The sequence below is a fragment of the Rhagoletis zephyria genome, unplaced genomic scaffold, assembly GCF_001687245.7.
Source record: "Rhagoletis zephyria isolate East Lansing unplaced genomic scaffold, Rhagoletis_zephyria_1.1 Rzeph_scaffold_06419, whole genome shotgun sequence".
Lineage (NCBI taxonomy): Eukaryota > Metazoa > Arthropoda > Insecta > Diptera > Tephritidae > Rhagoletis > Rhagoletis zephyria.
The window spans coordinates 3,503-15,104 of record NW_016163502.1 but is presented as its reverse complement, the minus strand read 5'-3'; the positions used below and the strand labels follow the sequence as shown (position 1 = coordinate 15,104).

Below are 11,602 nucleotides of genomic sequence, written 5' to 3'. Positions count from 1 at the left end.
AGTACACATGCGTCTGTACCGTCAAGTCGTTTCAACTTTCTTGCTTTGCTTTTAGCATTTTCGTTGCTTCCCATTTAAAGAACCAAAAACTTGAATTCAACAGAATTGAAACGTGTAAAAGCAAATAGAAAACACAAAGGAGAATGAGCAAGAATTGCTTTCAAGTACTTGAATCATGTAAATCGGGTGTAACTATAAGAATAAAAGTCAGCGCGTTCACGCCTCGGCACCCACGTCACTGTTGACATTCATAATTTCGAAAAAGTAGAGAATTCCCATTACTATGAAACGAACATTAGCACCGATAACAATGTCCGTCTCGAAATCCAACGTCAACAAGTGCTACTTTGGACTGAGTAGGCCCGTGCTTATATATGGCGTAGAAACATGGACAATGAAAACATTCGATGAGGCGGCCCTTGGCCTTATGCGTTGGCGACGACGAGTACCGCAGACGGTGGAAACGCAAAAACAAGAATTCACGACTTTAAAAGTCGAATTTATTTCCTTAATTTCATACAAAAAATCCTGGTCGAGACTTAATTGAATTGCATATGTTTATTAAAAAAAAAAAAACATAAAACATAATTTTGGGTCATATTCCAAAATTAAGTACACTTTTAATATTTATTTCAATTTATATTTAAAAATCATATATTTATAACTTCTAATTTGAATTCGTATAATAATAGTATAGTAAAAATAAGTTAATGGTAAAAAAATATTTTCCAAATATCTCAACTCCTGCATTAGCGCTATTGGCAACCTTTGTTGTGGAATTACTTCTTTTCATGTAGGTAATATCATCAGGTCATTAGTAATGACTCATTATATACAATATTTACACCTCAATATTTTTTTGGGGTGAAATATATTTTTTTTTACATTCTTTATCGAAAAAAGGAAGACACCTATTATTTTTCATAAAAAAAAANATGTTGATACCTTAGCTGATTTTCTCCGACAAATAGTTTATTAACTGCAGACAATTAAAAGAAGATACTTCTCCGTGAGTTCAAAATTTCGGGAGCTTTTGTTCGAGATTTTCGAATATCATGACAAAATAAAAAAATAGGTGTCTTCTTTTTTTCGATAAAGAATGTAAAAAAATATGTTTCACCCCAAAAAAAATATTGAGGTGTAAATATTGTATGGAATTACCCATATATTCTAAATATAAACTAAATCAGACCATAGATGCAGGTTTTCGATTTATATCGACTCCGCGCCACCTAACGGTAATTTTTTTTATGGAGTTATTTACTTCCATGTAGATAATATAAATTTCAAATATAAACCAAATCGGACCATATCTCGAGTAATGCACCACCTAGCTGATTTATTCATCCTTCATATTAAATACATATGTACATATATTGTTCTGAACTAAGTATGAAGTTTCATGCCTCTAACTCATCGGTAACTTGGTTAAATATTGAGCAAGATTTGACCCAAACAAACATACTTACACATATCGGTACATACTTACATACATAGAAAGCAAGTTAAATAAAAGCTTATAATAAGAATTATTTTTATTCATTTTGTCATGAAAGTCAAAATAGCCATAATCTCTCAGTTTTAGAATAAAAATGAAAAGTATTAACGGTATTCATTTTAACTCTGAAAATTATTAAACTGTTAAATTTTCACTTTTACCCGTGATGTATGTTATATACTACTGGTAAATTAATTGAACTTAAAACACACAAATATATTAGGAAGGAATTTACACTTTGACCTCCAAACCGTCCGATATTTAAACTGTTTTTGTATGCAAAGTTGTGAAACATTGCAGCCATACACACATTGCATATTTTTAATATTCACTATAACCATGAGCAACATCTCGGTATTCCACATTTTTAAAACACCAATCGCCATCAAAAACAAACTAAGCTTTTTTTATCAGCCTTATCTATTTCGAACGATAGACCGACGGACGATTTGTCTACTGACGTCATCGTTTTTCGTTGGCATTTTGTAACTCTATCGTTCGTCTTCGTCATGCTTTACGACAATTACGTTGATATCGTCTCGGTTAAAAAGAAACCGGCTAGAATGTTTTTGTCGGCCTTATTTTAGAAGCATTCGTCTCCAGACGAATCGTTTGTCCGGTGTATCGTTCGAAATACATAGATAATAAGGAAGAATTTCCAATAAATTTTAATAGTCGGTTTACGTGGTGATAAACGTATACAGTTAACGAATTTACATGAATTTTAAACGCTAAGATGTATATTCTTACAAACATTTATTTTCTAAATAAAATAAATCATTTTATTTTTTATAAAAAATATTTCATAAACACATACATATGTGGCAATTTCTATAATAAAAGCTATATACGTTTTGATCTTCGATTTACATACTATACACTTAAACTACGTACATATGTGTACAGTACAACTAATTTCTTTCAGATATCTTGTCATCTTGCCCGCATAAAGCTGTGTCGTTGACAACCATCTTAATGATCGGAAGCTTTTAGTAGCGAAGGTATAAAAGCTCGTGCAGCTGTTCATTGGCATTTAGTCAATTGTTCGCGCCGGAATTTTTCCATTTTTTTGAGGTTGGTTGGTTGTGCTTCGTATTTAGCTTTGCAATTGCTTTTACATTTTCTTGTTGTTAACTTCCAGGATATTTTAAGATTTTTGCACTAATTAATCTAATCCAAAATGCCGGTGCCCGACGTCTTACTCAACAATGGAAAAACGATTCCCATTCTCGGTCTTGGTACTTGGGGCGTAAGTATAAGAATACTTTATATGTGCATGTATTTGTGCAATAAAAGTATTTATTTTAATTTATATGTTTAGTAATTTGTGTGGCAGCGAATTCACTATCGTGGCATTGAGTTGATAAATAAGCACATGGTGCTTGAACGGGTGGGTGGGGCTGTTTCCCTCATTTCAACTAGGGAAGTTTGTTTAAAATTATAGCCGGACATTGCAGTTGCGAATTACATGCATACATACTTATCTGCGTATGGACATACATATATACATGCATGTCTTAATGTACATATGTACATACAGTGACTCAAACAAATGACCACCTGTTGATTTTCTTCAAATATTCGTAATGTTTTTCGAGCTAAATAATATAAATAATGGAATCCATTTTTTTGGGTATGCAGTTTTATAGCGCATACAATTTTAGTATAATGAAGTGCAAGATTCAAACGGCTAAAAAATTGCGTTGATTTTTCAGATTTTTTTTTGCGACGGATTTTTGCACATTTTTTCATATAAGTATGAATTTCTTATGAAATAAAACGCGGACGACCGTCAGCAACGAAATTTCAAAATATCGACGAAAGTTTTTGTAAATTGCGCTTGTTATATGAAGAAACCCGAAAAAGTAGCCTCCAAAAAAAATTTTGTTGAATTTTTAGATTTCTGTGATACACGGTTTTGGTTAAAACTAAGATGATATTTTTATATAAAAATAACAAAAAAAAAAAAAATTTAGCTTGAAAAACATTACTAATATTTGAAGGAAATCAACACGTGGTCATTTATTTTACAGGAGAAGCAAAAAACTTAATAAAATGAGTATCAAAAACAGGTAGGGCTTTTTAAAAAGTGGCATGTACGCCGTTGTTTTTGGTACTAACATTTTAAAATTTTTATCGCAGGTATATTTGAATACATCCTACCGAAATCTGTGAAAAACGCAGTTTCGAAAAAAATACTGGTTAGGGCCTTTGTAAATTAAGGTAAAACCATTAGTTTCGAATAAGATTCCAATTTTGTATAACAAAAAATAATTGAAATATTAAAAACAATAAAATTATTCCCAATATCGCCTGAAGCGATAAGAAAACGACTCGCCCAGGCGAGTTGCCTTCGGCGGACGTTTTAGAGCTACAAGTGTATGTACGTTAGGGCGGGTGAACTTTTTCGACTATGCGCGTATAGCACAGGAAGATTGTACGTGTAATTGTAAGCAAATTTGCCGAAGAAACCATAGGTCTAAAATCAATTTAGAGTTTTCCAAATTACGAAAACAGGTTTCATAGCATTTTACTAAGAGTTTTTTTTGTTAATTGGGACGTGAATGAGTTTTTTGTGCACAGAAATAAAAATACCTTTCTACCGATATCCTATAGGTCTAAATCGAAGTAGTTTTGGCCCAGTTATTCAAGTTTTTCGTAAATCAGTCTTTGAAAAACGTTAAAAAACAACATCCAAAAATGTCATTATTATGATTCTGTTGGAACGGTTTTTAAATATTTTCATATAAATTTTTTAAGCTTAATATGTTTTGTCATCTGAGGGGATTTTGTTTTCAAAATGTTCTTTGAGAAACCATTTTTATTCATAAAATACTAAATTTTTTTAGGAATTTTCAAATCGGTCCAGCTCACGTAAATCTTAATATTTTACCGAAATATTTTGGTGGACGTCTTCAAACATAATAAATTTTGTAACCCCGACGGAAAACCAGCAACTTCTTTTGGTGATGCAGTCTAATGTACATACATATGTACATATGTTCATAAATACATTTCAACATTGACTGTATTTTTATTGAAACCTAAATTTTATAAACATATTTACATACATATCTACTAGTATGTTCATAATTGATAATCATTATTATTGTTAATACATATCGAGCTCTAACCGCCAAAATAACGTAAGCGATATTTTTTTCAAAATTTTCTTTTTGATGCAGAAATATTCCTAGAGCTTCTAGATGCATTTCTGCATCAAAAATAAAATTTTGAAAAAATTGTCGCTTACGTTATTTTGGCGGTCAGGGCTCGATATGTATGTATGTATGTATATTCTTAATGATAGTAAAATATAGCATGGAAAACAATAATTACACTAAGTAACAAAAAAAAAAAATTTCTCAGTCCTTGGGATGTAATTGTTATTTCCTAGTCTGTTATGCCTTAAAAGTATGGAAACCACCTAATATTCCTCGGAAACTTTGCTTTTGTGACCAGGACAATGTGATTCATTAAAATATGCTAAAATTATGAGAAAAACGTGTTTGAGTCTTTCACTACAGAGAAAATCATACAGAACAGCACATATAAATCAAAACTAAATTTTATTAAAACTTCAGAAAACCAAAAACATAAAAGTAAATCAGAAGCGGGTGGTTTTTCGACATTTGCGTTTAAACTGAAAAAAAAAGCAAAGTTATCTTGCGACAATAGCTGTTTTCTATACTTTTGGGACCTAACTGACTAGGAAATAACAATTACAACCCAGGGACAAAAACCTGTTACATAGTGTTATCTAAACATGTACATACATACATATGTAGGGATGTCTACATCTTGCATAGTACTTTAAATGGCGATTTTTTTATATTAACCAAATCTAAATCTAAATCACGCGAACAATGAGTTAGCAACGTTCGAGTGTTCCTTAAACGAACATATATGTATGTACTTAGATATGTATATGTACATACATATGTATTTAGTATGTACTACATACATTAGTACATATTCAAAGTCGCATTTAAAGTTGAAAGTTAGTTGAGTTAAAAAGTTGGTTATAAAAATTATTTGTAAGATGTTTGAAAATTGTTGATTATTTACAAACATATTTATTTCCGGATTTATGGAATGGTTTTCGTGGTTCTTACGCATTTATATTTATTAATCTTAAAAAAAAAAAACAGTTTAAAATTGTCATTCAATTATTGCACGTAAATTCATACTCATTGGTCATGTTTGGGCATGTGTACATACATACGTCATTCTGATGTCAACTTAATAAATTTAGAACTAATAAAAGCGACCAATATGGGAGGCGGGTTATCAGTAACTTCCACCCTTATTAATTATATGTGACAGATATGTAGAATATACATATGTACGTGTAATTACATATTTACGTACATAGTATAATCTAACGTATATTTTTATTATGCTTATGTGCTTACCTATGTAGATATGTAAATATGAAAATTATTTTAATTTAAACCACATAGTACGCTAAGTAAAGAATCTACTCTAGCTCATATTTCATGATTTATTTTCGGTTAGGCTTTCTTATCAAAAATTCAACTCTCGAATGTGTAGTTAGACCTTGCATCATATGTCTAATTTTTCACTCTATGCGATTTGATATTTTGTGCAATTTTTTGCAATTCATTTCACAAGCTTACTGTAAATTTAGCACAATTTCGTTATGATTTCGTATGTACATACATATGTCATCTGCATTCATGTATCATCCGCTTATCTGATAAAACATATCGCCGTTTAAAGTACAAAACCGCGTATCGTCATTCTGCAAAACCGCGTAACTGACATTGGCTGTCAAAAATTGGATTTGCTCACAGCTGCTGTATATTAATATAGAAAGGATCTGTATATAATTCTGTGGTCATAAGAAATAACCGCCTAAGTCGAAAAAACTGAATTTGAAATTGGTTTTTGTTGTTTATTCATCTTATGATTCATATATTCATAGTACTATGATATTGCCACAACTAAGGGATGTGTCCAACCTTTTCAAGCTGAGAAGTAACAGATTCGTTGCCACGACAGTCGGGTTTACATAACCGGAACGACCCAGATTTATATTTGGCCAAGGACTGTCACTCCAGCGACACTCCCCAAAAACTCGTTGGGGAGCTTGTATGCTGCTACAACAACAGCAACAACAAAACTGAATTCGAGATAAAACGTTTTCAACAGTTGGATTGCAATGTTAACCTTATAGGAAACCAAAATATGTTCGTCTATAACTTTTTAAATATCCTAGATGGCGAAATGGGGATTTCACACACACATGGAATAGTGGTTGCAGAATACGATAGCATATATAACTCAATTTTTTCTTAAGTCGACTTAGGCGGTTATTGCTTATGACCATAGAATATTTATTTGTTTACAAAGTTATTAAAAAACTTAGCAAAACTTCCAATTTTTTAGTTGCGAATATCTTTAAATTACTGATTTAGACTGACGACTATAATGGAATAAATGCTTTAGTACTTTTAGTTGTTTTGGAATTGCATTAGATTTTCGTTGAGTAATCTACCGACATTTGTACAAACCTTAAGAATACCCTAACTACATATTGTCGGTGATACTGCAAAACGTTCTATGTCACTTTTTACCTCTAATGCTTAATTGATCTGTTATCTGTATCTGATCGCTTCTGGCAATCGCTTACCTTCATCAGCCAAAAGTAGACAGTTTTGTCATTCGTTTATGAGGGTGTAACGATGTGCAGATGCATTCCAGTGCAAGCGGGAGACCATTTAAGTGTCACGGGTACTAATATACATAGACCGTTTTGCAGTATCACCGACGATATGTACTTATAACATGTATAATTTAAAATTCATAAAACTATAATACGGCCATTAATATAGAAATAAATACATTAATATTTAACAGAGTCCTAAAGGAGAAGTCGTTCAAGCCGTAAAAGACGCCATCGACATTGGTTATCGCCATATTGACTGCGCTCATGTATACCAGAATGAGGATGAAGTCGGTGAGGGTATTGAAGCCAAAATAGCAGAGGGTGTTGTGAAACGGTAGCTATATCTTTTGACAAAAAGCATAACATCCCCTTTTATATTTTTTTCTTTAACTTGCAGCGAAGAATTGTTTATTACTAGCAAATTGTGGAATACCTTCCACAGTCCCGCATTAGTACGTGGAGCTCTTGAAACCACCTTGAAGAATTTACGTCTGGATTACCTTGATTTGTATTTAATCCATTGGCCTATGGGCTACAAAGAGGGCGGACCATTGTTCCCAAATGATGATCTTGGTAAAATAGCGTACTCTGATGTTGATTATGTTGATACCTGGAAGGAAATGGAAAAACTTGTAGAGGCCGGCCTTGTAAAGTCCATAGGTGTGTCGAATTTCAACAAGCGGCAAATTGAACGCGTGCTTGAGGTCGCTGCCATTCCACCAGTAACCAACCAAATTGAGTGTCATCCTTATTTGACCCAAAAAAAGTTGATTGAATTCTGCAAGTCAAAGAATATTGCTATTACTGCTTACAGTCCTTTGGGATCACCTAACCGTCCTTGGGCAAAACCCGATGACCCAGTTTTATTACAAGACGCTAAAGTAAGTATTTTACTCGTGTTAAAAATAAAAAGATATGACTTATAAAAATTTTGTTGTTTGCTAGATCGTCGCAATTGCTGATAAGTATGGCAAGACTTCAGCTCAAATTCTGATTCGCTATCAGCTGCAACTTGGTAACATTGTCATTCCTAAGTCTGTGACGAAAAGTCGTATTGCGTCCAACTTTGACGTGTTCAACTTCGAATTAAGTGCAGAGGATATTGCCACTATAGATAGCTTCAACTGCAATGGCCGTTTCGTGCCTTTAGATAAGTGAGTCAAGTTCAAACAGTCATTCTTAATGTGAATGGAATAATTAAATAATGGTTTACTTTTTTAACTTTTGCAAACAGTGATGCTGCACATCAGCATTATCCATTTAATGATGAGTTCTAAGGTTTCAAAATTTCGCGAGAATCGAGTATTATACAACTATTGCTGGTGCTCATTTTGGGGCATCTAACTAAATATTGCGACTATCAATTAGTTTTGTGTTTTTAACACATTCAGTATCTTATCAGTAAGTTTACTGCCCAGAAATAATGATCCCGACCATTCGATTTTGTTGCTAAAGCTTGCCTTTTTTTGCTTTTATTACTTCCTGCGCTTTTTTTACTATTTGGTGATTGCTAATATTCACTTGTATATTTTCTTTCTATTATTTTGACGTAACAGTATTACTAAGTTTATGTGCAACTGCGTAACAACTGCTTGCTTGTTGTAACTAAAAAATTTAATAAGTGTTACTGATTTTGATAACCACATAATGTTACTGCTTTTAATAACCATTTTCACTACTTCCAGCCATCGTACACATCCGCACCACCCATTCGCCAACGATGAGTACTAGAAAATATGACGGAGACTTTTTGAAATAATGAATCGGAATAAACCTCAAACAATTATGTATTATTATGGATGTATGTACAGAATTGAATTAACAAATACACTGGAATTTACAATATAAACGGTGGAAAGTTAAAGGAAAAACTATTTGCATCGTTTTAGTGTTTCTATCAAATAGTTTTATTCCTAACAAAGTTTTCATTCGGTCAATGTCCCCGCCGAACTTTCAGCCAATNTGTTTTAGTTTTTTTTTTTAAGTTTTATACCTAACAAAGTTTTCATTCGGTCAATGTCCCCGCCGAACTTTCAGCCAATATTTTCAGTTAGTCAAATGGCATTTGTTAAAAAAAAAAATAACCGTATACCTTCGTAAGCATACTTAGCTGTCAGAGTTAAGCTGGATTTAGTTGTACGGCTTCTTTATATTATGCATGCATATAGGTAGATAGATTGTCGTTGCGTCTTAAGCCTCGGGCTAACCCGCTGTCGATTAAAAATAAAAAAAAATAAAAATTGTGCAAACGCATCTTCTCACACTTTTCTAAAGGCATGCATGTATGCAAGTAAAGTACTTTTAAATCACTTATATACATTTTAAANTACCCTCGGGCTCATCCGCTGTCGATTATAAATAAAAAAAAAATAAAAATTGTGCAAACGCATCTTCTCACACTTTTCTAAAGGTATGCATGTATGCAAGTAAAGTACTTTTAAATCACTTATATACATTTTAAAAGCTGTTAATTTCAACTAAAAGCACTGATTTCGAATGGTGCTAGAAATTTACATGTGTAATAGCCCAATCATATCTATGCACCAACCGATCTCAGTTCTTTCAACTTGAATTTTATTCACAGTATTAAGGTATCCTTGTTAATTGTTTGGTAGGTATTTTTAAATTTTAGTGTTTTTAACCCGATAGTCGTTGCCTTGCTACGAGTGTGACCATACTACGACAACTGCTCAGTGAAGAATTAAAGCCTGAGCTTAAATGTGTTAAACCTGTTACAGCTGAGATGCGCCTAACAATGGAATATGTAACCGAATGAGTCAACATACATTTGCAGTATTGTAATAATGTGCTTGCCATGATTTGATTGGAGCATCTTGAGTTACTCTTAGTCTAACAATTTGCATTCCAACTATTTCTTCATTTTTAGCACATGTGTGTACACATGTATATCAGTAAATATGTATGTATGTTTACTGTAGTTGGATAAGAAGCCAAGCTGATTGTAACCCATGTGCATTTTGCCTATTGTCTAGCATTTTAGCATCACTTAAGTGGATATATGTACATAGTATCTACGTGTATCCTTGTATATGTTTCTGTTTCTTTTTAAATGTAAACTAATATCTCCTATATGCGACTGTTCCAGTTCTTTTGTTTGATTTTTGCATCTGCATACATACATNCGCCTATTGTCTAGCATTAGCATCACTTAAGTGGATATATGTATGCACATAGTATCTACGTGTATCCTTGTATATGTTTCTGTTTCTTTTTAAATGTAAACTAATATCTCCTATTTGCGACTGTTCCAGTTCTTTTGTTTGATTTTTGCATCTGCATACATACATACATCTCTATATAGTTAGACTGGCACTTCACAAATTGTGTTGTGTGACAGATGACGAACGGAGCGATGCCCCTCCACCGCTTGGCAGACGGTACATACAAAGTAAGATCAGTAGATTTTCCTTAGCTCAAACCTTTTGAGCCTGGTTACACAATTTCTGTTGGCTCGTTTACTGAAGATTTCTCGCTGTTTGTAATTTAATTCAAGCGTGTACCCTATGTACTAGAATACTTTGGGGTCGATTTCATCGCTTGTAGCTTTATGGTAAAAGTGTCGTGGATTGTAAAAAAAAAAACGGCATACGAAGACATTAACTGTTTTGGTAGTTACACGTGTAAAAAAACTTGAGCATACGGAATGATTGATTTATTGAGGGCTCATATTAAAAACCTGGCTTTACAAAAGTACAATGCATTACGTTCGTAAACTATTGTTGCGGCAATACGGCAACTACGTATATTCTTAAACTAATCAAGACCGCAGCGATAGCGCAAACCACTCATCTGATGCAATTAATTTAGGTGTTTCAACGTGGTAGACTGCGGAAGTAAGTCCCGCAAATTTCTGTTTAAAAGGTTATGCTTTATTAAATTTCATTAACATTTTCAGCTAGTTTGCAAAATTGGCATTTTCATTATAGAACTCTACTCATCTATAGGTACATATAATAAAATTGTAACAGAACGATGTCTGCACATTATAGATATTAAAGAAAAATTTATATGGGGGGTATTTATTTGAGCAATAGAAGCCATATCAACAAATTGTAGAATTTTTGTGTCTATCTGTCTGTATGTATGTTTGTGCGCGCATCACTTGAAAACCAATGCATAAAATTGAATCCAGTTTTCACCAACGTATTGCTAGAGGCCTAACTTAAAATATAGAAAGAAAAAACATTAGAGAGTTGCCACCTGTTTGAAAATTGCAGTTTTAGTAAATTCTTTAGATAAAGGAAATATTGCAATATGGTTGTCAAAAGAAGAGGTCTAAGAAGACTTAGCCGAAAATATTTTTGTGAAGGTTGCCACATGTTTGAAAATTTTAATATAATTTAATTGATAAGATAAATTAAACTGAGGAGGTTTAGGAAAGTTTACTTACG

The 11,602-nt window shown here is 32.8% G+C and overlaps 1 protein-coding gene across 2 annotated transcripts in view; it reads left to right on the top strand.

Moving 5' to 3' along the window:
• LOC108373144 (aldose reductase-like) overlaps positions 1–9,064 on the top strand; it is a 29,990-nt gene extending 20,926 nt beyond the window's left edge. Inside the window, exons 2-8 of one of the 2 annotated variants that reach the window (XM_017628995.1) lie at positions 2,424–2,572; positions 2,640–2,747; positions 7,382–7,524; positions 7,588–8,071; positions 8,136–8,344; positions 8,425–8,591; positions 8,876–9,064. In XM_017628995.1, coding sequence (XP_017484484.1) covers positions 2,679–2,747; positions 7,382–7,524; positions 7,588–8,071; positions 8,136–8,344; positions 8,425–8,467 — 948 coding nt within the window. In that variant the 5' untranslated portion in view covers positions 2,424–2,572; positions 2,640–2,678 and the 3' untranslated portion in view covers positions 8,468–8,591; positions 8,876–9,064. The remainder of the gene's footprint in view (positions 1–2,423; positions 2,573–2,639; positions 2,748–7,381; positions 7,525–7,587; positions 8,072–8,135; positions 8,345–8,424; positions 8,592–8,875) is intronic. The other variant, XM_017628994.1, reaches the window with a different exon arrangement.
• Positions 9,065–11,602: the final 2,538 nt, after the last annotated feature.